At 42.3% G+C, this 25,063-nt stretch overlaps 3 protein-coding genes across 5 annotated transcripts; all 3 read right to left on the bottom strand.

Annotated features, from left to right (window-relative positions):
* Positions 1-3,249: 3,249 nt before the first annotated feature.
* Positions 3,250-8,302, bottom strand: dcakd (dephospho-CoA kinase domain containing). The gene is made up of 5 exons (XM_037082231.1): positions 7,962-8,302; positions 6,028-6,139; positions 5,365-5,568; positions 4,902-4,989; positions 3,250-4,608 (listed from the first exon to the last, which is right to left on the bottom strand). Exons 2-5 carry the CDS (start codon positions 6,137-6,139, stop codon positions 4,323-4,325), a joined length of 690 nt encoding a protein of 229 aa, XP_036938126.1. The 5' UTR covers positions 7,962-8,302; the 3' UTR covers positions 3,250-4,322.
* A 762-nt stretch (positions 8,303-9,064) lies between these two features.
* pus3 (pseudouridylate synthase 3) lies at positions 9,065-12,608 on the bottom strand. 3 transcript variants are annotated; one of them, XM_037081457.1, is made up of 7 exons: positions 12,459-12,608; positions 11,716-12,136; positions 11,350-11,627; positions 11,072-11,255; positions 10,831-10,940; positions 10,556-10,728; positions 9,252-9,523 (listed from the first exon to the last, which is right to left on the bottom strand). In XM_037081457.1, the coding sequence occupies exons 2-7, from the start codon at positions 12,130-12,132 to the stop codon at positions 9,252-9,254; spliced, it is 1,434 nt and encodes a 477-aa protein (XP_036937352.1). In that variant the 5' UTR covers positions 12,133-12,136; positions 12,459-12,608. The 3 variants fall into 3 exon arrangements, with proteins under 3 accessions (XP_036937354.1, XP_036937352.1, XP_036937353.1); XM_037081458.1 differs by having other exon boundaries at positions 11,716-12,133; XM_037081459.1 differs by lacking the exon at positions 12,459-12,608 and having other exon boundaries at positions 9,065-9,523; positions 11,716-12,132.
* Positions 12,609-13,191: 583 nt separating this feature from the next.
* LOC119009935 (CD63 antigen-like) lies at positions 13,192-18,189 on the bottom strand. Its single transcript, XM_037081681.1, has 7 exons — positions 18,133-18,189; positions 16,428-16,616; positions 15,458-15,532; positions 15,258-15,362; positions 14,189-14,326; positions 14,017-14,100; positions 13,192-13,694 (listed from the first exon to the last, which is right to left on the bottom strand). The coding sequence occupies exons 1-7, from the start codon at positions 18,187-18,189 to the stop codon at positions 13,623-13,625; spliced, it is 720 nt and encodes a 239-aa protein (XP_036937576.1). The 3' UTR covers positions 13,192-13,622.
* Between the last annotated feature and the right edge of the window lie 6,874 nt (positions 18,190-25,063).

Raw genomic sequence — 25,063 nt, 5'->3', positions numbered from 1 at the left:
TTCAAGAAGGGCTCATAATCAGTCAATAACTTGTTGAGTCTCATGCTAAATGTGCAACAGGGAACTTCTGACTGATCATGAAACGGTCTGAATTTAATACAGAGAGGCATCAGTATTAAATTGAGACTGTTTCGTAATTATCAAGCCCAAAATTAGATAACCCAGTAGTATGACCTACATGAACAACCAAGACCATCAGCGAGAATACTTGTTAATTCTATGTAAGATCAAGCTCATTCTTAATGCCAGTCAACAGGTCAGATTCAGATGTCTCCGGGTTGGATAAGTCATAAAATTTTAACTATTCTCATAGCAGATGAGTTGAGGAGTCTCACAGCCTGAGGACAGAAGCCACTCTGTAGACCTGTGATGCAACTTTACGGTCCTATACAGACTACACTTTCATCTGTTGACCACAGGGGCCGCCAGAGTCACCAAAAAGTTAAGTTCCTTGCAGTTGCTTTAACTGCTGAATAAATTCAATCTTTTGATACCCAAAATGTTACAGGGGAGAAACATTTCATGAGTTTTGTCTTTCACGATATGCCTCATTCACTGGTGCTTTGATATTTCCTAGACAGCGAACGAGTGCTGCTTACACATAATTGCATTACTGTTGACAATTATACTGTGTAAATAACTCTACATGGTGGCATTTCAACATAATATTGTTACTTTGCTGAAAATACATATGTACTTTTTTTCTTGGGTATGATTCTGTATGCAAGACATTTACTTGCACTTAAGTATTTTTACACTGTGACTCCACCCCAAACCGGAAAACTGAAAAAAGGAAGCAGCTAAATAGAATTCAGCCGTCATTAACTTTACTGTTTAAACGCAGGCTTTTCCAACTGTGACATGTCAAAATGTGTTCTATTAAAAGGATACGCACAGGGCGTAGAAATGTACTGGCTGACGCAGACTATGTGTTTAGTGTGAAAAGTAATCACTGAGTATGTTTTTGGTTATCAGCTGCAGGTGCTTCCACTCTGTTTGGCTGATTAGACTGTTGTTCAGGTTGTAGTTGGGTGGAGAAAAGGTCAGGTGGCGCCGAGAATCACTGACGTGCAAACTGTCGTGTTCCAACAGCTGCAACAAAACAGGACTGCGAGGAAACACGCAGTCCAAAGAGAAGGTCAGATTGGTCAAATAAGTGAAATGTGGAAAAAAAGGGGGGAGGGTTTAAAGGAAAAGTTCACTCAAAAATTAAAATCCACTCACTCCAATGTCGGTGGAATGTCGGTTGAAGTTTCGTATAACAATACGGCATTGCGGAGAGTGGATAATGACTGCGTTTTCATTTTTTGGGTGAACTTTCAGATCCGAACTTGATTGCGGATCATATCACTGCGCTTGAATACACACCAGTCACTCTCCTCCAAATACGCATACACACACACACACTAGAATGTGTCTACAACTGCGAATGTTTTGACACTTAAAATTAAAACGGCACAACGTCTATTAACCTATGTGACAGCGTGTGCTACATTGTGGTGATGAAAACTCAGCCCACTGAATCAGCAATTCAAAAGCCATAACAAGACTGACATTCAGTAGCTGCTGAAAATTAATTCTGACTTATCAATTATCCAAAGTTGTGTCAGAGTTTGGTGGGAAGCTATTTATTTAGTTTCACCTTTGCCCGAGCTGTTCTACCTTGCCTGACGGCAGTGGGTGGGAGAAATGATGAAAAACCACTCAGACAGGAGATTCCAAAATGTCGACACACTGCGGTGCCGTGGGCCAACTCTCTGAACATGATGGCGAGATTATAGAAGTCTTTACCCCCTGCCATCCGAAAATTATTTGCTCTGCTCCCGGAGAGGACCCACAACACACAATAAAGCGGCGGGTTGTGCCTGCAACTGTGCACTTTCACAAAGTGTAACAAGGCAGCCCAAGATTTTCACCTTTTAGCTTGACACCTTCAGAATTAAAACCAATTTATATTCAGACTGAGACGCTTTGCCACCGCTGCCTGCCTGGGGCATTCACACTTGCTGGTACAGATATAGTCTTCCCTTCCATGCACTGCATCTGGCCTCTGTCTGTGTCTGAGAAGGAGACTGAGAAGAGGCACACTTGAAAATCTCTGCTGAACAGCTGGCTGCCCAGTAAAGCATGTTACCCGCCTGGATCACGCAGAGCAGCCAGGTTTTAAAATGTGGCAACCTAAGAATAGACCAGTTTCTTCATCACGGCTCCGACTTGACAGACAACGCTGGATTGTGTGCATTATGCTGACTTTCTCCATCAAAGATCACATGCTGTTTGCGGCTGTGATTTTGTATATAATGTATGTAGCCATGCAGCCTTGGTTGACTGCTCCCCGCCCACCGCGGCCACCGAGTCACTTTGCATTAATTCAGCGGTGGCTTGACAAAAACATGGAGCAGACCAGTGGGGGCTTCAGACGGAGCCAAGTGAGCCACGCAGGCTAGTGGGACCTCGGTGCCAGGATGATGTCACCACGCCTGCCTGTGGGCCTGAAATTTCATGCCCAAGCTCTGATGTGGACGAGAGCAAGGACATCGTAACTGACCATTAATGGATGTTCGTTATGTTCTTGAGACCTGAAGTCCTGTTGACCACACACTTTCTTGTAGCATCTGAGAACATCGGTGTCAATGTTTCTCTCTAACTTGATGCATCTCAGTATTTGCTACGTGATTTGTAGTCATTATTATGTTGGCTAGAGCAGCAAGGATTAGCCAGTTAATCAATTTGTTCAGCTAGAATTATGCTGCAACTATTTTTATATTAGAATGATTGTTTGAGGTCATTTTTAAGCACAAAGAAAAAAAAAGCTGTTTTTCACTACTTTCTAGAAAGAAAAATCAATGAATCGCTAAATTAATCAGCAAATTAAACAATGGAAATAACTGTTAGGTGCAGCCAGTGATTTCACACTTCTCAACTGGACTCTTTGAAACAGTTGTGTAATGTCTTACGTGGCTCCAAAGGGAGCTCTCTTAAAATCAGAGGAAATAACCCAGATGATGTCATAGTGATGTCATCTGGGTTATCTTATTCTGGGCTTGAGACTTCAGCCTGCATCACAATCTGGAGGTGTGTTTTTTTTTGTTTCTTTGTTTTAAATCAACAATTTGGCATTTCCCAGGTGGGGAATTGTAGCTACACTGCTGAGTTGCATTATGGGAAATGTAGGACCCAGTGATTTTGGAGTCTCTAAACACAGTTTTCAGAGGAGGGGGATTGAAAAACTGACCACCATCTGACAGCTGTTACTTTAAAACAGTAGTATTGGATCATTTATATTTCATTCAAGCAGCTAATGTTACAAATGCTGTGTTTTAGTTACAAGTTGAGGGTGCGCACTGCACAGGAAACAAACAAACAAAAAAGGAAATCACAGATTTAGTATTTACAGAGGACAGCTGTGTAGTATAAGAAAATACAGTGATAAATATAAAGTCTGTTAATTTGTGTAGATTCACACTGTTCCCATTAAATATGGATTGTCAAATACATTCTGTCATTAATCTTCATCATGAGGGGCATCAACATACAATCAGTAGGTGTCCGATCCCTAAACAGCATTTTTAAATTTTAAAATATATTCTAGACTGGGGACAGTACGGAAGAGGGTCAAGGCCACGGTGAAAACTTTATTTCAGTTCTGACGTTGTTAAAGAATTCTGAGGAAAGAAAAACCTGTCAAAACTCAAATACATTTTTCACAGAAGCCCTCATCTTCTTCTGTAGTATAGTTTTGACATACTGAACTAAAAATCATCAGTTCGTGCCATTAGATGACAAAATCCAAATCTATAGTTGTTAAGAATGAACAGCCTTTTACTACTCCATTTGCTCTTTCTACTGTCTGGTGTTGAGATTTACAGTCTATACAAATCACCCAGAATGTCTCATTTGGATAGCTGTATTAAGTGTAACAAAATAAAATCTCTTCAGTTTGTACAATTCTGCCTTTTACATTTACTGCCGTTAGTTGTGAGTTTCATCACTGTTGAGAGCATCAGCGAGCTTGTAAAGCGACTGAGCCTCTAAGGGACTGCATGTTATTTTTAGTGTCTTGGAGTAAAAACCAACTGAAATTGCACATAGAAACCCTTCAAACCAAACCATGTTTGTCAGTGCACGTTGTGTCAATAAAGTAAGTCAGTGTTAACTGCAAACAGAGCCTGTCACACCTCAGAGCTGTAGCGCTGGGTGCTGTGAAACTAATCTCACAGTGAACTGCACCAGTACCCCTGACGTGCCTTCACCTGCTTCTATTCACACCCTCATATTTGACCACATCCTGGACCACGAACCCTCCCCCCATCTCTCCTCTGTTAGGACAAAAGTATCTTGGCTGCATACAGCAGTATCCCTCCCAGACCTGTAGTGGCTGCAATGGCAATGACTCTAACTAAGAGGAAGTCCATGGAGTCCTCCAGCTTTGTGTGCAACCGCAGGACCTGCCGGTGGGTGTCCTCTCGGCTGCCTGAGTTCTCGATAACGTGACTGGCCAAGCCGCGCTTCTCATTGAGCGGCATCTGTGCGGCCACGCGCTGCTCGGCCTGCTCTTGGGTCAGGCCGTCCCTCTGCATCAAGCGCGATAGCTGAGTGGCAGGGTCACTGGAAAGGAAGAGACAATGGAGGTTATTTATGGCGCAGCCGGGGCGCCTTGTTAAAAAATCCAGAGGCGGTGAGTCACGCTAATAAGGCACAGAGCGAGACAGACGGACAGAGGTAACCGATAATTCACAAAACTGGTCTTAATGGCCTGTTTCTGTCAACCCCCCCCCCCCAAAAAAATCATCCAAATATTTAATAATTTAAAATATGAAACCTGTAAACAAACAAACAAACAAACAATCTGAAAGTAAAACTGTAAAGGAATAGGGAAAAATGGAGAAAAGTGGTCTTACCAGTAAACTACTACAGTGTGGTTGAGAAACTGAGTGAGTCGTCTGGTTTCAAAGAGAAGTGGAACATCCAGCACCACATAGCGGTAACCTAAGTACAGCGAAGAAGGAGAGGAGAGGAGGTACTGTGAAACAGAATGAATTAGCTTCAACACATTAACACTCATTAACACTTTCAGCGTTGTGAAAATACCAGTGATAACATGATTAAATTACTTTTTAACAACATACAACAATATGTATATGAGAAGTCTATTTTAAGGCAGTTGAGCCATCTTATGATGTTGAGGAAAGTGAAGTGAGTGGGAGTGAGCAGCGAAAACTGCCGACCTTATCTCAGTTACCTTCACCTCCTGGCCGATAAAGTAAAGCTCACTGCAGCGCTGCAAAACAGCCTTCGCTCTCTTTCCGTAAATCATCTTCCCTTTCTCTGATAACTGAGCCAAACCCACGTCCCTTCTCTCACCTCTGAGAAAGTAGTACAGGATCTCTTTCAGCATCGCTTTATGGATCTCCGGGTGGGTGATGGAGTTCAGCAGCTTCCTCTTCTCCTCGTTGGCGAAGATGAGCTGGCCCAGCTTCTGCCGGTCGATCTCCCCGTTCTCGAGCAGGATCTCCGGCCCGAAGTGGTAGACGATGCGGGAATAGGCACGTGTGTGGGGCTCTGCGACTAATGCCATAAAAAAAGCGGAAATATTTAGTATTTTTCACGATATCCCAGCTTTAATTAGCCCTTTAACATGATTGAGCTCAGGTCTGCATGGTACCAAAACAATGGAACTATTTCTATACATTTTGTGACAATCATCGCCCACCTGAGTGAATTTAAATCAACAATTTTCGAAGTCCTCTTACATGCAGCTGTGCACGATTAACACAGTTCTGTGACCTTTGCATCATCGCCACATAACTTAAGAATCCTCCCTGCAGTCAGCCAGAGACAGCCGCCATGATTCATGCTCTCTCTACGAGCGTTTGTCTTAATGAATCTCCTACAGGCCCAACCTCCTTACGTCCATTGCGATATCGACGTTATTACACCAGGCGCAGTTCTGTCAGTGTTGTCGGGCATTTCAATCACAATTCCCACATCAGAGACGGACGCTGTGTATCCGAGATATTCACCAACCTTTCCTGGCCACAACATCAGCATCAATAATAGGGCAGCCGAGCTCCCGCAGCATTGAAGACACCGTGCTTTTCCCTGAGGAGATACCTCCCGTCAGCCCCACCAGGAACATCTGAAAGAAAAGACACAGAAAGACACATCCAAGCAACATTAATAATGTATTAATACTGTTATGGTTCATGTTGACGTAGCTCGGAATCATATGACAATTTCATGTCACGTCTACCCTGTCCAACATAATTGTGAATGATGACATTCATCAAAATATTCTTTAAAAACTCTAAAAATTGCAGTAAAACACACTTGAACTTTTTGTGAAAAACAAAACTTAAACAATCTTAAATAAGTGACCATAAATTACAGTCCTGCCACAAAAATAAAAAGATAAATAAATGGTGGTAACCTCATTTTCCTTTTGTTTGGGATACGCAGTATTTCCACACATCCAGTTGAACTTGTTTGTGTGCCACGCTGACAGGCTTGTACAATTAAAAATAAATCGAGAGGCCAATATGGGAATGCGCGTCAGTGACCTAGACAGCTTTTACAAGTAATTCATGGGAGGATATTTACGATAATACCAATAATGAAAAGTGTTTTTCAATCACAAACAGTGACAAAATCTTTTATGGGCCCCATCCTGACTGGTGACTCATAAAAACTAATCAGGACCGAATACAACTTCGGCGGCATAAAATAAAGTTTCCAAGGCCTCGTTGACTGCCATCAGGGAAGCAGAATCACGATGACATTAATCAATAGCAAAAGCGTTTTTTCTTCTCTGTCTTTTAATTCGGTATTGGCTCGAGACATCCTCACATCAGACTTATTAAGTACCAGAAAATTCTTGTCACTGAGTAGGTGCTTGTCTAGTGAGCTAAAAGAGGACTTTTCACGTAAAAGAAGGTTTTATTAAATGTTCCTTCATGAATTTGTACAATACAGGTCAGTTATTTTGACTCTTTAATCTCAGAATTCATATGTTGTTTAACACCACATTTTTTTTCATGCAATCTCAATTATCATGCATTTCATCATTTTGATTCTTTAATTCATAATTATGACTTTCAAAATCTGACTTTCCATTTCCTAATTATGATTTGTCTCATAATTACGGACGTCTATCTCATCATTTTGACTTTCAAATCTTTTAATCGTAGCCAAATGTTGGTTTTGTCTGATGTTTGCCTTGTTGACCTTCTTATACAATATAATCTGAGCTCTTTCTAAAACAGTGTGATGAAGGGCTGAAGGAGTTTAAGAGATGTCGGCTATACTAGTAATACTGGAGATTTCTCTGTTTCCCTGCCGCAAGAGGGGGAATAAACAACAACGGCAATAAAAGATTGTTATTGGCATCGTCTACAGGCCAGACTTGACACATCAGTCTAGGTTAGGACTACAAAAAAACAAGGAAATGTTGTGCAAAAACACACAAAAAGTAACTAAAGCTGAGAATATAAATATGATATACATAAACTATACATATTATGTTATATGCTTTAAATCCACGCACACAACAGTGTCAGTAAACTGATATGATAAACAGGGAAATAGTCCAATCTTAATGAAGTAGAGTCAGTATGTTGATGTGTTTGTCCTGAGTTTAAAATCCTTCCCAGTCATCCTCTCAGGAGGTTCACCAACACGCCCCCTGCTGTGGAGCTGCAGAGCTGCACTCTGTGTGTTTACTACTCGGCTCAGCTGCCAACTATGGAGTCAAACTAGTGCTACAGACCGGACTGTCAGCCCCGAAGTTATTCTTGACTCAGCGCCATGACAAACTCCGGGCTTAATAGGTCCTCAGCGTTGGAATAAACTCACGCAGAAGAAGCCAGATAGAGAGAGAAAGAGAGTGACTGCTTCTAAAACAAACTTTAGTTACTGTTACCTAAACATACACCTGTTCGTGATTCTTTTTTTTTTCTCTTTACCTCGTGATACTCCTCAAATCAGCAGAGCGTACAGTGGAAATCCGTGCAGAGCCGCAGTGGAGGCGGCTGGTGCAGTAAACAACCCGGGCTGCTAACAGGCTAACAGTTAGCACCTGTCTCGCTCAGGTGAGAGCGACCACAGACACGCGGCCACACGAGCAGGCAGACATTTTAACTCCGTCCTGTCAAATGTGCAGTCAGGTGAAGAGGTCGGGGAAGAGCCGTGGAGCTCAGCGTCGCTGCCCGCAACTCTGACTTGTACTCTGCTGACAGCTAGCGACCAAGCTGCTTAGCTTGACAAGCGCCACCTCAGAATTCATCCGACATGCCCTCGTACTTGATTTGAGTTCCGCCTCGGTGTTTCGACGTTTCATTCAACTTGAGGTGGTGGAAGAGTTCAGTAACTCAGTTATTTTACTCGAGTGGAAGTTAATATGGGAGCCGCATACCTTGATTAGAAAATATCCCCACGGTCAATCAAAATTATTAGGTAAAAAGCCAAAATAAGAATTGAGAAATCTGAGTTCAAAAGTCAAAATCATTTTGATATTCTCTCTAATATTGACTTTTTATCTCATAATAACTCATCTAATAGTTTAGACTTTTTAATGTTATGATTATGGCTTTCTATTTCCTAAATTTATCTCCTAATGATGATTTTTTAAAATCTGATTTTCATTTATCTCATCATTATGACTTTTGAAATTTTATTATTTTGATTTTTTCCCTCACAATTCTGATTTCTACTTCTCAATTTCTATTTAATAATTCTGACTTTTAATTTAATCGTTTACCATTTTTCTATATCCTAATTGTGATTTTTATGATTATCTATTATCATTTATCTCATCATTTTGACTCTACCTCACAATCATGACTTTTCATCTCATAATTTCACTCCCCATGTTTTTTTTTTTTTTTATATAGTAGCAAAACTACAATATGGAAATACTTTGCCAGCAGTCACAGTCCTACATTCAAATTTTTACTCTTTGTTCATAAGTATTAAGATTAAAATATTCTTAAAGCCACTTCCAAAAAGAGCTCTTCAGGCAGACGACCCTCTTCAGAATCTATTGTAAACCAATCTGAGGGACGCACACTTTCTCTAAAACGTGTTTAATCCAAAGCAAAACAGACATTTGCTTGAATCGAAAAAGAAAATACACTGTTATCTTGAAACAAAGATAAATCTATTCTTTTGTTTCCTGAAATAAAATGTAAAAACAATGAACAAAAAATTACAACAAAATTCACTTTGTCCAGTCCATTTTCTCCTGTGGGAAAATATCAGTCCTCTGCCTTCTGATTTGTACTTTGTTCTGAAGACGACGTCTCTGCAGAAACAGGCAGACTGAGGGAATTGTGGGAATGTTTGGACCTTTTCCCCCTGTGGACCGCTTCTCCCCCGTTCTCCCCTTCCTCCCGCTCCAGTCTGCCTCTTTTGACAAAATGGTTTATCCTGGACTCCAGGCTCTCGCAGCACGGACGCTCCAGCAGGGGTCGGTAGTTCTTCTGCCTGCTGCCTTCTACCAGCCAGCAATGGTCGGAGGAGACTCCACCTGACAATGGAGAGAACAGAAACACTTTATACCAATTCTTCAGTATTGACGCTGATGTTGAAGCAGTCTATAACCAAATGATTTAATGGATAATTCTCTGGAGGCTGCATAATGGTGCACTGTTTTGGTGTTCACATAGAGCACTCTGTTTGGCTAAAACTATCGCTCATTGCGGAGTCATCCACGCCAGTCCTGCCAATAACAGTATAGAGTTTAGTCAGTTTTATCTCTATATTTTAAATCCGGAGTTTGTGTCAGAAGGCAGTCCGTCAACAAGAATGAATTTGATAAGAGCTAACTTTACACTTTGAATTTGGCGATCACAGAACTCACTGGCCCGGACTGAAATCCCAGTGGTCTGCGAAGTGTTAAAAATATACCCGTCTGTCATCACTCACAATGAAACAATGCTCAGTCAGAGGGTGCAGTGCTGAGCAGTGTGGAGCAAATATGAAAGTGTAGGAAAACAAGAGGAAAAGGTGGAGCAGTGCTTTAAAAAAGGAGGCTAAAATGCTCCAAAATTAAAGAATTATGATCGAGAGTAATAAAAACACATGCTAGCAGGATGGTCCTCAGACTATCCTTCCCTGAGTTGATTCTTTGTGATAAAAACAAACAATAAAGTATTTTTTGAAAACCTTTTCAGAATTCCTGTTTTTTTTTTAATTGACCATTACAATATCTAATAATAAATGACTTTATAAATTAGCCTAGTTATTTCTGGATTCATAAATTATTGTGTTAACAGTAAAACATAATTTTATTTGATAGGACAGGCAAAGAGTAACAGGAAACATTGTGCATTTAATTGTTAATTATTTAATGTATTATTTAGAATCCATTAGCTGTTTTTATTTTTTTAACTGTTGATATCTGTGGCAACTGTGGTCCTCAATATCAATGGTCTATATTTGGATATTGGCATGGCCTGAATTGTTTTCTCAGTCTGCAAAGGTGTATTTCAAAATCTCATGATAAAACTGAAGCCTGTCATTCCAAATGTCAGTCTGTTGATCTCACTGAACATCTCACCTATGGCCTCCAAACCCTGGATCATCCCGTGGATGACGTGGGTCTTGACGGCACTCTGGGTCCAGTGTTGCTGTAGCACAGACAGGACGTAATTCACCTCTTCGCTGTCCTGCTTCCAGCTCAAACCTTCAAAGTGGCAGTCGTACAGCACAAGCGGGTAGTCTACTGCCATGCTACAGACAGGAGGAGACGTGTTCAACGCAGATCCATACTGATGCAACTGTAGTTCAGCTGTATTGCTGTCATGATTTCTGATTTAGTTCAGTTTGTCTCACCTGTATTGAGGCTTCCTGGGGTTACTCTGAACATCCAGGAGCTGATTAATTATCTCCGGGGCTTCTAGTTTCTGCCCTATGAGGAGAAGCAGCGCCATCATACAACGTACCTGCAGCATGACACAACAGGAATTCACTGCAGTAAGTTAACTTGCCTTTTTATTATTGAAAGGTTCACATTAACAAGGGCTTTATAAGGATACAATGGCTAAGGATTGCTGAGCACACTGTCTCTTGGTACCTGGTGGTAAAGGAAGGCCAGCCCTTTAATCTCAAACACGAAGAGCTCATACTGGTCTGTGCTGGAGATCTGCTGAGGTTGCAGAGACTTGACTGATGCCGACAGGATGGTCCTCTCAAACTGCAGCACCCCGTTGCCCACATCCATTTTACAGATGTTGCGAAAGTCGTGAGTGCCCTCGTATCTGGTGCAAGTAAAAAAGAACGTCAAATCAGAACTGTGACATTAAGGGGTGACATCAGTATCAGTGACATTTGTCGTGTTGTGTCTTCACCCACCTTTTTGCTGCATCTGCCATCAACGCCACGTCCAAGGATCCTCGGGGGAAGTAGTACCGGTACGTGCGGGACTGGCAGTCAAAGCGTGCACTGAAACCCTCCGCTACTGGCGCCCAGTCCAAGATCCTGATGTCCTGGGGCAGGACTCTGTTCAGCATCTTCACATACGGAAGCTCAGAGGCAGAAGCTTTATTTTTGATGCCGGCATCAACACTTTCAGGTAGCGTGATGCCCAGACCTCCGCCAAACTGTGTGGAGCGCAGGTCGATGGTTATGACCTGCGGAGAGGGGACGACTTTGCTCAGTGGAAGTGGAGATTTCATTTTGGAGTACAATCCATGACACACTGGGTCTTGATGAACTCACTTGGGAGAAAGCGCTGACTCCTTTATCAGTGCGACCACACCGGTGGTAGTTGGAGGTCTGTCGTTCCTGAATCAGCCGCGTCTTCAGCAGAGCTTCGAAGAGTCTGGCCTCCACTGTGTTGTCCGTGTTCTCCTGAACCGCGAAGCCCTGGTAGGCCCATCCCAGGTAGGCCAGGCGCAGAGCCACATGGCGCCGAGGGTGGGCAGAGAAGTCGAAAGGGCGCTCTTTGCTCGCCTTTTTACCCTTCTTACCGCTGCTGGTGTTGTTGCTGGTGTTACCATCAGGTTGGCAGTCTGTGTTTACATGGGATGTGAGCTCCATGTCTTCTCCAGCTCCACCCCTCTCCTTCAGCTGGGACTTGAGCTTCTCCAGCTCTGCCTCCAGCTCCTTTACTCGATGGATCAAAGCCTCTGACATGCTGCTGAACAAATAAGCAGGAAGAGAGAATATTGATAGAGAAAAGCTTTACATACTTCTGCATATGTGTACCTCTTTTGGCTAACTTACTTGGCTACATTATCTATATTCTTTTTTATATTAACAGGTGAAATAAATTTGTACTTTCCAAATTGTACAATTGAATATTACCACATTATTCCCCCAGCTAGCTTGAGTCTGTTAAGTCATACAGTTGAGTTCACAGGCTAAAAGCTAGCTGTTGTTAGCGTGTGTGACGTTAGCAGAGCGATATTAAACCTGAGGCTGTATGTGTTTATAAAACTTCATTAAAACCGTTTCTTTACCTTTGGTTTTGGTTCCAGTGTCGCTGACAAACTCGTGTTTTCAGTCAGTTTTCTGGGTCGCTGGCGTACACGTTACTCTTCGTGCTGACGCCGGTCGGACCGATTTAGAGACCGGACGAGTTTCCTTTCGAGGGGATTCTGGGAAATGTAGTTTACGGCGTCAATTCGCCACCGAAAGCGATCAGATCAGTTCTTATATATAAATATGCTAAGAATAATGTCAATTCAGATTTTTTCTTTAGTGATATTTGAGATTTCTTTAGTGATTTAGTGACATTTTTTAGTTAACTGCTCAACTAGTCGTAGTTCAAGCAGCACTACAGGCTACCACACCTTTAAGATACAACTTTTGTTCAAAACCTTACTTAGAGAAGATAATATAAAAAAGTGTCACCAACAAAATGTATCAAAAAAATAAATAAATAATAATAATAATAAAAAAAAATCAAAAGCCGATTTACATTTTGTTGGGTAATTTAATGTACAGCAATGCGTTGTATTCGATGAGATCATCATGGTTTGTAGCTTCCATGTCCTTTGTGAACTACTAAAAAAGTCATGTATTGCGTTCTCCATGCGTTCATCAAAAAATGGTAATTAACAAAGAAAAACTAGTCTGGAGATTTTGGGTTTCAATGGACAGAACGGCATCAGTAATTTTGATCTGGCAGTAATGGGTAATGACAGTTGTCAGACAAATTTAGTGGAATAAAAATACAATATTCACCCCAGAGATGTGGAGTGGAGGTATAAAGATACATACAATGGAAACATTCAAATAAGGTATCTCAAATGTGTTCTCAAGTACAGCACTTGCAAAATATTTTTGTATTTTTTATATATTAGGTCAGGTGTATTGAACCACAGCCAGAATACATCACACATTTATTGAATGTTTTCACAGTGATCTTGAGACTGTAATAGACCAAAACAGATTCCAAAATATTCAAACAACTTGTAAAATAGTTACGTTTGGCAGGCATGAAAGCGGCACTAAGGCACGTGTCAGTTTTTGTCATCTTATCAGATGAACTACCACATATTTCATCTTGATGTCACATTTTTTTTTTTTTACAGACAAATACAAATAAAACTGATGTAATTTGAAACAGTGAACAATGTGACTGATGTGGGAAGTCATCTCGAGTGTGGCACGACGGCACATCAGCTGATGTTTTCGTAGCTTTTTCGCTTTATGTCCAGACACAAGCAGACCCCGACGACTACTCCGAAAACCTGCGACAGGCAAAAAGGTTGTGAGTTACTGGCAGCAAATGAACTCAAGGACGGGTCAAAATGGTTCTTGTCTCTCACTTTTTTTCTTTTAATTAATCCTGCAGTTCACTTCCCGAGGCGCACGGCTTTATTATCATTCACACCATCCTCTGCTTACTTCTCAGATGTCTGTATTAACCTTTGCTTGCATTCATATTTTCTTAACATTGGAACTGGAGAGCGCTTAAAAGTGATTGATTCAAATAAAAACACTAAAACATGCTGAGAAACACATGCAACAAATGTCAAAGACAAACATTTCATTTTCTTTTGAACAGTTCACCTCTGTGACTGCCAGGGCGATGCAGACAGCGCCGACCCACACCAGGTTCTTCAGCAGGAAGAGTTTGATGGCCGAGATGCAACCCTGAAGAGGAGACAACACACTTATAACATACTGCAGGAAACAACCTTGGCCGCGGTTGCAAACTTCAAAATGAGATTTCCCTGCAGACCTTTGAGTATGCGTTCTCCTTGTTCTGTCCACAGCCGTCACTCTTCACCACGCAGCAGGAGTCTGGCACGGCTTCGTGGTTTTCCCAGCCCACGCTCTTGGACCAGTCGTCTCCTCCGTCTGCACCGCAGCACTTGAACTGGTGCGTGGCAACATGTGAGGAATAAACTAAAGCAATGATTTTGCCTACGGTGTTGGTTTCTAGGTACACGGTGCACCGTTAAACCCGAAGGACAGGTTCACACATGTCTGATGTTTTAGTTGGTTTCATTCTTGCCCTATCAACATTTCTACAAGTATCTTATTACATGTAAACCAGCTGACGAGAGACTGTTCGAAACCGTTTGAAGCACCACTGTCGACCTCCCATTGCAACCGACTAAGCTGGGTACTGCCAGTGACTGTCGGGACATCTTCAAGGTGTCTTTATGGCAAAAAAAACAAGTGTTTTTAGTGAGAAGTTGAACATTTTCCAGGTGAAATTGAGCGACAACACTAAATATCCCAATGCGGGTCTTTTTCCAAGTGTCGCTGTGGCAACAACAGTTGGCAAGATGTCTGGACAGCTTCCGAGCTTCTTCTGTGGCAACGAGACTTCAAGCCAAAAACATGAACTAAGACAGAGTGCTGTCACAACATAAAGTTGAAAACTGGAAAGTAAAGTAGGGCAGACTTTCAACATAGCCACGTTTTTCAGAAATGTACAATGCTAACATTTATTGTGATGATCAGGTTGCTGAGGAATCCCCTCACAAATTGACATCCCCAAATTAAAGACCGATTAACTGTGAAGCCGTCCTTTAAAGCTTCTATTGTGGAAATGTAAGTGATACGAGACATTGTTCAGTGTCTCTAATCTTGACTGACCCTGAGCAAATCACAATTATTCAACATTTCAAGTATCAAAAATTGGGCCAGAGGTCCCCAGGAAAAAAAAAATAAAATGTCAAAGGCCTTAAAGAGATACCTGTTGATGACTTATGTTGTTTTGTAGAGAGATCTACAGAATCTAGGAGCGTTGTGTTGTGCTCACATGGTCAGATTAACACAAACTAATCTCCGCCTGTCACCTTTTCCTGAATCCTGTTGATGGCGTGCCTCCTCTCCGGGCTGTAGTCGCTCACCACCCCTCGTGCCTTGGCGTTGATAGCGCCGTTCATCTGAAGCACAGCAGTCTACGGAGATGATAAGGTTCAAACAGAAATCTTTAATGACGAAGGAGCGCTGCTGTTTTGACCTTGATCTTAATTTTTTTTTCCCAGTGTCTCACCCTGCTGCGGAACACGTAGAAGACGGCCCCCGTGGCCACCTCGCACATGATGATCACTATCAGGATGCAGATGAACTGGCGGAGACGGAGGCAGAGTGAGCAGAGAGGGCAGCTGATTCCCACATCCCCAGTCCGTTTAGAATTCCCTTCACAGCACTTGAAGTGCTTTAGTCTATGATTTTAGGATTCCAGATCGGTCAAATGAGGCTGCGGAGTCAATTTTTCCTCAAGATTTTCTGTTGGTCTTTAGCCACAAGGGAACATAGGATAGGTTTTTCCACCCGTTTCTTGTGAAAACTTTGGAAACGATTAAACCCACCTGACTAAATATAGTGCGATAGAAATGGCTCTTGAAAGCATCTCCTTACGTCAAAAACACCAATTTCAGTCATATTCTCTTGCCCGTGTATCTGATATTTAGCAAATGAATGTGAAGGCTAACCCACTTGTGTAATCTTTCTCAGCCCTGTCGCCCAAGATAAAATGTTCCCAGTTTACATTTCCCCAGCACCACGGACACATCCACATGTACGTGTCGTAGGCGGTGTACTATCTCAATAAGTGGATCAAACCTGTCGTATCTCATTCATTTTATATGTTTATGACTTTCTTTATGACCTGACTTGCCTATCTGGATGTGGAGGGGACAATTGTTGGAGTTGCAGGTGACCAGGTTGCCATATTGTTAATTATTTGGCATTTGTAACTAGTGGATGTTTCTGACGATGGACCACAGTGTCTTCATCATTTGCAAATATGACACTATGGGACATCTTTTAAGGAAACACAGTTGTTACTCACTAATCAAAACCTTACACTAATCTTCTCATGTGTCATTTTGATGTTCTGTTGAAACATCTGTTGAAACACTGACATCTAACATCCTCATGATATCTTCCCGTGGGCTTGTTCTTAATCAAACGTACGAGGAAACAATCTCAAACTCATCAGGGAGCATCGTGTTACTTACCCAGGCCACCATAGTAGAATTATTCAAGAATGCCCCGAGATGGCCCATGAGGGAGACGAGGGTGATGGTGACACCCACCGCGATGAGGACTACCGCTATTTTAGACAGGCTGCTCCCTGCGAAAATGCCTATCTGCAAGTACGTTGTGTACTGCAGCGCTCCGATGGTGATGAGGGCGACCCCGGACGCCTGAAAAACACATTTAACAACTGGAGAATTAATTGACCTTAAACCCAATGAGCCCGGTGCTCTGCTGGGGATTTCATGCCTGCCAACCAGTGTGCAGCGGCACTCTGAGTAATAAAAGGTCTAACTAGAACCATATAGGATACTTGGGCTTGGACCCAAAGGAGAACCCTTTCGGTTCTTAGTAGAACCCAACACAGAGGGTTAGACCTAAAACCATCTGTGAGGGTTACCCCATAAGGGGTTCTACAGAGAACCTTTCTATGTTGTAATGGTTCAACACAGAACTCTCTCCGGTGAACCCACCAAGGGGGCTGTGTAGAACCCAGTGTTTGAGTTGATAAAACACTCCCACACTTTTTAATGACTTAAACATTTATTTAGAAATCACTCGGGTCAGTGACGGATGAGAAGAGAGGAGAATAGTCCCTGGAAGAACCCTTTTTGCTTTGTTCTTCAGACTAAATGGTTCTGGGTATAAAATAATAGTTAGAAGGAGGCCAGCTGTAAATATTGTGGACGGGTTTGATCTCTGAAATGGCGCAAAATGAGAATAAACACAGAAATCAAGTGTTAAATTCATACATGTTCCAAATTTACGAGACTTTTAACATAATCTGGTGCTGAATTTTAACTCTAAATTGACCAGTGTCACTAATTAAATTAATCTTTTCTGCTTTAAATCAAGTTTTCTATAGATAGCCATTAAAAAAAACACAGGCAGTATGCCTGTGGGTTACCTCTTTTATCCACACCAGTTATTAAATATCAGGACTTTCCAAATTATTCATTTTATTTCGGGGAATGCGTGCTGCGCTCCTGCTCACCCAGGACCCCCCGCTGCTACATCCGTCCACGAGCCGGACTGATTATCTTCCACGTCTGGCGCTGCTCCCTCTGCTCAGCCCGTCCGCCGAGACCCCTGAGACCATCTAATATGAATATGTTTGATACGGTTGGGGGGACAAATTAATTTTGTGATTCTCTTTCAAATGATGCCACAAATTACTTCCAGTCTCCTGTGTCTTGATTTTGAATTTCCATGCATACATTAGCAGCATCACACGAGAGCGGGACTACAGTCGCTGTCACGCTTTGTACTGTAGGTTGTGTTCCATGGTATTCTGAAAAGATTTAGACGGGGTTTCTTCATTGTAGTGTGATTAAGCGAATGTACAACTGCAACAGTTATGCGATTAACTGGTTAGTCGATGGGAAGAAAACTGATATTTTTATCTTATGGTTTTAGACTGATGAGATGAGCATTTTTCATAATCATTTGACACTTACAGAATAAACGACTGATCGATTGTAAAAATAATCAGCAGATAAAATAATAATGAAATAATTGTCAGTTGCAGTCTGACAGTTCACTTATATCAATTCTGAGCGTAGCTGAAAATATGAAAAAGGAAGGAGCAGTTCCTTCTCACCAACAGGCCTGATAACAATATACATGAAAACCCATTTTGTTCATTCATTCACTCATTCATTCATTAAATCTATGCACAGTACTCACCAGGAAGAGTGCGTTGAAGAAAATGAACATACATTTCAAGCTGCAACACAAGCTCATATTGACAGAACTCGACGAGGCCGATCCAAGTTTGTGTGAAAAGATTCCAGAGCAGCGGCGGCAGACTGAGTGTGAGGAGATACGGGCTCAGCATCTAAATGTAATTCAGGGGTGAGTGAGTCACGTGAGCTCATGGAAATGAACAGGTAGTCTGATAACATTTGAACTGATAGATCGGATGAAAACAGGTTGGACTATTTGAATAGGAGAATTGGTGAAGTGGAAAAAGGACTATAGAGTATGATCATGTTGGTGTTGGATAGTGGCCTGAATGTGCTGCAGGTTTATAATGGAGGAGCTTATTTCTTAAAACTATTAGGATCTCGTAAGAGGAGGCTTCACAGGCATCATGGGAGAATCTCTGCTACATGTGCTCACAGTTTTAAAATTGTAATTTAAAGGCACGTTTCACCCGAAATCAAAAATCCCGTCATTGTGAAAGTCAGGTAAAGTTTCATAGTCCAGGAGACGTTTCTGGAGCTTCACAGTAAAACAGTGTTGCAGCGTTCTCCTAATCAACCGACCTAGACGGGGCCTCGTTCATCCATTGCAATCCAAGGCACCAGAAGCCCTGAGAGATCGCAAATGGATTTTGAAAAAGGCCTCACTGTTGCTGCGAAACTAACAGCGAATACCGTCTGAGGGATACTGTCAATTTGGGATCTAGGGGCTAGCAGAGACTTGGATTCCGCCAGACGAGCTGAGAGGAAACGTCCACCTCAGTTGTTTGTAGACTACGAACCTTCACCTGACTTTCCGTCAACCTGAGGCTGAGCAGATACCAACTGAATTGTCATTTTTGGGCAAACTGTTCCTTTAATCTGTGCCAACTCTGAAAGATACCACAGTATGGAGAAAGATGGGCACTTTTTGAGAAATTCATCATTTTGCCTCCATAAAATATTTGCTAAACAAATGCAGAAATCTAACAGGAAAATACGAATATTCGTTCTTTAGGAAACACAGAAAAGCAGTTTCCTTCTGTCAGAGCTTCACTTGAAGCCCTCTGACTACAGGAACTTGCTCTGGGGCTCCTTCCATCCCTTTTTGAGGACCGATCTCTTCCCCAGAGCGTCTTCAACCGACATACGGAGCAGCTGCAGGCACCCTGACCCGACTTCATGGGCTGGAAGAGGACCGAGGCCTCTGGCTGCAGCGCAGTAATCTCCCCGTCACAGCAGACCGAGCAGCCGGGATGCTTGTGACACGTCGCCAGAAGGTCCTCCGTTCCTCACATCTCTCTCTTTCCATTCATGTCTTTTCCTGCTCTTTGTTTTTCCCTCTCCCCTCTTTTTCTGCCTTCTCAGAGCTCGAGCCAGAGTGCATCAGGCTGTGAAGGACCCTGCTGCTTCCTAATTTCAGGCATGGCGTCAGAGATTCTGCTCTTTACTCTGTCCTCATTAACTCAGCAGAGCCGCAGCAGGCTCTCTGAATGTATGTGACAACACACCTCAAGTTTTAAACCTGCGATTGTCTGGAGGATGAAGAGAGGGCTGTCGACATGAGTTTGTGGTTTCGTCTTTCTGTCCGCTCATCACTGGCCCTCTGTCCATGAGCCCTTATCGACTTGTCCTTATTTGCCTGCAGAGAAATTCAGGCTGAGACGATGAGTATGAATATCTTCAGAAGCAAAGAGTCTGCCCCAGTTCTCACAGACTTAAAGAACGCAAACTATTTTGTTATTTCTAAGATGCTTTAAGTGGATTTCTCTGGTGCTGATCGATGCCGGTTGACAGATTGTCATCGTTTCTGCTGCAGCGTGAGGTGCGCAGCCACAGGAGGGCCCCATTCCACTTTTCTTTAAAACAGCGAACAGAAGCCTGCGACACATGGGTCTCCACCACTCCGCGTTAACGGACTGATGGCATGTGGCGTGTGTTTGAAGGAATTTGTGGGAACAGGATAACGCAGAGCCTGCGAGTCTTTGAAGGACTTCATGGGAACAGGAAGTAAAATTATTGCCATAATTGGAGGGCTCAGTCACAGAGCGAGAACAGTGTCCCTCCGTCTCGTTGCTTTTCCTGTTTTGAATTCCATAAGACTTGGTCAAAACTTTGTATGATTTCCTTCTGATAAGGATAATTGTCTTGGAAAGGGCTGGGATTGTGCCACTTACTCTAAGGAATATAGGATCTTCTTTGTGTAACAATGACGTTATTATGTAGGGGAGACACCCATATATAGTAAAGATGCAGGATATTAAAAAAAACATATTCAGCTTTTGACCCTTTATGGCTCTTTCTACATAAAATGTCAAAGTTTACTTACTTACTTATGCTCAGTGTCAAGTCCACATTCTTCGAGGGCGAGGTCACTTGCTTTGATGTTGTTCTGTTTATCACGTCGGGCTCATCAGTAAACATGAATGTAAAGAAAAAAGGAAGAAGAATAAACAGTAACAAAAGTATACACAAAGCCAGAGCAGTAACGACATATTTGGGCCAAATTTGGCAAACACCAGAGTCTGCCATCGGTCTATGGAAGCTGAGAACTGCCGGGCTCACAATGTTTGTTGTTTTTAACTCGAGATCAGTGTTAATCATTTTGTTGTGTCGAGATAAGAAATTTCACAAGAATCACAAGAGCTGACAATGCCAGAACCTTTTATGATCTTTTGCTGATGGCTGTAAGAATGTTTTTAACAGCATGGCCTACGGTCAATATTACTGTAAGGGGTTGGCTCAGATATGATTATCAATTCTAAGCAGATTACTGTAGCAGTTACTGTTAAGTAGGTTACAGCCAAAAAACACTGAATAAGGGAAGAGGGAAAGAAACTATCCACAGCGGTGGGTGTTATGATGAGAATGTATATGAGTAATAAGACTGAAGTACAGTGTAATATATTAATCAGTGATGGGTGCCCCTCGGTCTGACACTTTCAACTCTAGCAGCTAATCAGTTGATGCCATGTATGCATGTTTGCATCAGTGACAATATAATGACATAAACAATCATTTATTTTCTTGTGAAAGCAGGTTGATGATCTTGTTATCTTTACATGATGGCATATAAACATTGATTGCAAAAATGGCCATTCTTGGCTTCCAATTTAGCTAGCAATTTACAATTTTAGACTGAGAGAGGAAAATAAAGAAAAATAGCTTTAACTAAAATTTTGGTAACTGGGTTGTTATGCAACATGAACAAGGCAGCGTTGGTATCAGATAATTAAGATAACCCTTTATTGATGCCTGAGAGTGGAATTTTGGCTGAAACAGTTAACAGTGTAGACACTAAAGAAGAAACAAGATCACATTTTCTGTTTCTGCTTGCTTTGTCATCCAAACATAGAGTGTAGTTTCTAAATTTGTAATACATAATCAACCTGAAAAAGGGACAAAAATTAAGGTTTTACACCTTAAATGATTTTATTTTGGCTGAGAGAATTCAAACTTGAACCCTTTTCTCTTGGCTTGTAAGTTCTTCTTGCTTGACATCAATCTTATTTATTTCTTGTACCAGATTTGTGTGAACTGTTTCCCGCAAGAAAAAGTTTGTGTGTGTTAAGCAACATCTGTATTGTTTCTTTACAGCAAAGAGTCCAGAAATGGGGAGATTCGGTACTTCTGTCTGGAAACAGTTAAGTTTCCATCGACGTCTGGTCCATCAATCAACTTGCTTTTAGCGCTGGGGGCCACATGTTTGTAGTCTAAAGTAAATTATGTGCCTCCCACCATATGGTACCACTTACACTTACCAGTCTGTGTAACTGCTTCCCTGCATTCTTGTGCCGGCCTCTGTTGAGTGAAATGTTTCCATTTACGACCACAACACAGAAACTCATTTGTCTGAGGGGTCGTTTTTAGAAGCGATATTATGCAACCATTGTTGACGTCGTAGCATTGTTAGCGTGCTGCACAAGGGCTGGTCAGTGTTTGACTTCGTCAGCCACAAATCTGTAGTTGGCTCCACATTTCCATGCTAAATTGCAAAAGCAGTTGTTTGTGGTTTATATTGAAGCCATACACCAACTGTACAGTCCCACTTAAATTTGAGGTGTGTTTAGGCAAATGACAGTGGCTCCTGTGCTTAATGCACTGAATCAGCGGTGGGCAGTAAGTGTATGAACTCAAGTGAATGTAAAGGAAAAATATGTAACAAACTTCATTTAAAACATTCAAAAACATCAACAGAACGTGAAGAATGAACAGTTTTGACGTTATGTCCAAGCTATGTGTTGTGTTGCGGAGATATCTACTGAAGTCAGTGTGCTAGCCAGCTAGAACCCAGTCCAGTCTGGACTGCTAACTGCATGGCTAACTGAGCTAAGTAGCTAACGGCAGCTACAATTAGCAGCAGTCAGCGCTAACTGTTGTGCAGCCCCCCTTGTTTCTGGAGGCACCTCGGAAAGATGGCTGATTCTTACATATTGCACCTTTTTCCGACAACTCTGCGGCAAATATTTATCAACTTGGTTACTTCACAAATTTAGTTTAATAGAACAAAATATAATCCACAAATAAACTGATATAATATTATGGATTAAGATAAAACTTTATCGATATGAGGGTGAATTCACAAGCTAGCCAACAGACAAACATTATTCTGAAACAATTATTCCGTTGCTACTTGCTGAAGTACAAGATCTGAATACTTCTTCCACTTTCACAGATTGGAATTCATGATTAGGTTGAACGTATTTTATTGATCTTACTTTCAAAAGAGACATTCGTTTCACATTCAAAGCAACGCTATGTAACTTGTCAAGCGATCCAGAGAAAGGTGATTGATTGTCGAGTCTCATTTCCAGCTTGTCAAATACCGATGTGCCCAAACCAAAGCTTCAGTATCGGATGATCTGGGGATGAGACTCAAACGATCAAACATCTTTCCTCTGAAAGTTACACATTGTTGCTTTGAGTGCGAGCTGTGATTACAGGCAGGTGTGTCTGGGTGTGCCTCCACTCTGTGGTCTATTTGTGCCACATGAGGGTGAACTGCTGGCACTCAACCTGCTATCCACTCAAGGTGCTGCAGTTAAAGGGCAGCTTGCTTCCTGGTGGTTGAAGTGCATGGTGGGTTATAGATGACTGCAATGAAGTGACATGTTACATTTTTTTAACTTACTGTGAGAAATCAAGCGACCTGCACCTCAGCAGACCTTCAGCCTTGGACTATTTTCGCCTCCGTTCTCTTGAGCAATTAGCCACAAGCACCATGTATTTCTCTTTGATTTCAACATATCTTATATGAGCTAAAAAACTAGCTTTAAAATCTTTTTCTCTGATGTGGTATTTTGCACCACGCTGAGAGAGGGACCGTGCAGCGCCTCTGTACTTGGACGTTGCATAAACAGTCAACTCAATTTTATTTGTGTAGCCAAACATAACAATCACATTGCCTCGGTCTCGCGAAATCTGTACAAACAACGACATCCTCTGTCTTTAGATCCTCGATTTGAGTAAGATTAAACTCCCAGAGTATACGTGTCAGTGACAGATCATCTGATACAGTTAGATTTGTGGATGAAGGAGGACAAGTGAGCAGGCTGAGACATCGTCAACATCCTCTCCAGTGTGGTGACCTGGAGTAAAGACAGGCTGCACAAGATAATCAGCAAGAACATATCGGAACCTATGAAGATTATGAAAAACAGACTGTAAAACAGAAGAAGTGAGCAATGGGTTGTGACAATCCACTGGAGGATTAAAAACGAGAATGGCACTCAGTAGCGCTTTTCCCCCCTCCTTCCTCTAAATCTTAATCAAGCCTAATCCAATATCAAAGAGCACAAAGAAACTCCTGAATCTTTCCCTCTATTTGCACCAAAAGTTACCGGGGTCTATTCTGGGCCGAGACGCATCCTCCATCAAAGTTTCGGGGAAATGTGCTCGGTAGTGTTTATGTTACCCTGCTGACAAACCAACCAAGCGGCAAGCAGACACGGGCAAAAACATAACCTCGAGCCCGAGACGCTTTCTCAGACCTCCAGTGAAATTGCTTTTCAGAGCAGTTTGCAAGAGAAAGAACGCCGTAATGTCCCATCAGCTGAGAGAAAAGCCGTCTGGAGTGAACTGTTCAACAAAAGGGTGAGCGAGAGCACACCTCATGGACACACCCAACCAGCTGATCCTCCCACCGCGATGTCAATAGAATTTAAATTAACCTCATTTAAATTAACCTCATTTACAAGCGGAGGGTTACCGTTTGCGGTTTGGCCCCTCTTCTCCACTTTCATTCAAGGAAAGTCAACCCCAGGAAGTCCACGGAGCCGCTTCAGTGATTCGTCTGCATGTTGCCGGTGGCAGAGAAGCTCACAGAAAGCTGCCCTACAGGCTCTGCTTGATTCCTGCGTGACACTGACTGAGTGGCCCCGCCCTCAGTTTGCTCAGTCTTTTTCAGGGAAAAGGTGTTCACAGGTGGTAAACATGGGAAAAATAATCTGACAGAAGGAGAAGAGGTGTCTATGAAGGTAAAATGCGCTTTTAATACCTCTTTGGTTTTTCTTTCTCTTTCACAGTCCACCTCTCTGTTTCTCTTCAGCTTGGATGTTTTGTCTCGCCCACACATTTTTTTCCCCACCCTGTGTCACTATCTCTTTTGTCTCCTGCCACATGTGTTTTTCTGCACTCTGTTCTCAGTGCAGAGTGGACAGCGGGGGCTGGACATGTGTGTTTTTAATTGGCCTTTCGATAATACTGGCTGTTTCCTGTGTACCGTCGGGGCCGAGAGGTGGGCTCTGATTTCTGACGGCGGTCTGAGAGCAGAGGCTCCTCCTGTCAGCATCTCACAGGATATGTGAACAGAGACGGGGTGACAACTCAACCCTTCACTCTACGTGCTGAGGCACACCACAACAAAGAGACGAAGCAGGCGAGGAGGAGGCCCAGCTGATGAGTGACTTTTTGGAGCCCAGCTTCTGTCTGGTTGT

The sequence above is a fragment of the Acanthopagrus latus genome, chromosome 20, assembly GCF_904848185.1.
Source record: "Acanthopagrus latus isolate v.2019 chromosome 20, fAcaLat1.1, whole genome shotgun sequence".
Lineage (NCBI taxonomy): Eukaryota > Metazoa > Chordata > Actinopteri > Spariformes > Sparidae > Acanthopagrus > Acanthopagrus latus.
The sequence above is the reverse complement of the archived record's forward strand: the minus strand, read 5'-3'. Positions and strand labels throughout refer to the sequence as shown.

Coding starts and splice junctions, on each gene's coding strand:
- dcakd (XM_037082231.1), bottom strand. CDS start 6,139: ATGTTCCTGGTGGGGCTGACGGGAGGTATCTCCTCAGGGAAAAGCACG. Junction 5,569..6,027: donor TGATGTTGTGGCCAGGAAAG/GTTGGTGAATAT, acceptor TTATGGCATTAG/TCGCAGAGCCCCACACACGT. Junction 4,609..4,901: donor CACACTGTAGTAGTTTACTG/GTAAGACCACTT, acceptor CTTCCTTTCCAG/TGACCCTGCCACTCAGCTAT.
- pus3 (XM_037081457.1), bottom strand. CDS start 12,132: ATGTCAGAGGCTTTGATCCATCGAGTAAAGGAGCTGGAGGCAGAGCTG. Junction 11,256..11,349: donor ATGGCAGATGCAGCAAAAAG/GTGGGTGAAGAC, acceptor TACTTGCACCAG/ATACGAGGGCACTCACGACT. Junction 9,524..10,555: donor CCAGGGTTTGGAGGCCATAG/GTGAGATGTTCA, acceptor CTCCATTGTCAG/GTGGAGTCTCCTCCGACCAT.
- LOC119009935 (XM_037081681.1), bottom strand. CDS start 18,189: ATGAGCTTGTGTTGCAGCTTGAAATGTATGTTCATTTTCTTCAACGCA. Junction 16,617..18,132: donor TCTTCAACGCACTCTTCCTG/GTGAGTACTGTG, acceptor TGTGTTTTTCAG/GCGTCCGGGGTCGCCCTCAT. Junction 13,695..14,016: donor TCGCCCTGGCAGTCACAGAG/GTGAACTGTTCA, acceptor TGCCTGTCGCAG/GTTTTCGGAGTAGTCGTCGG.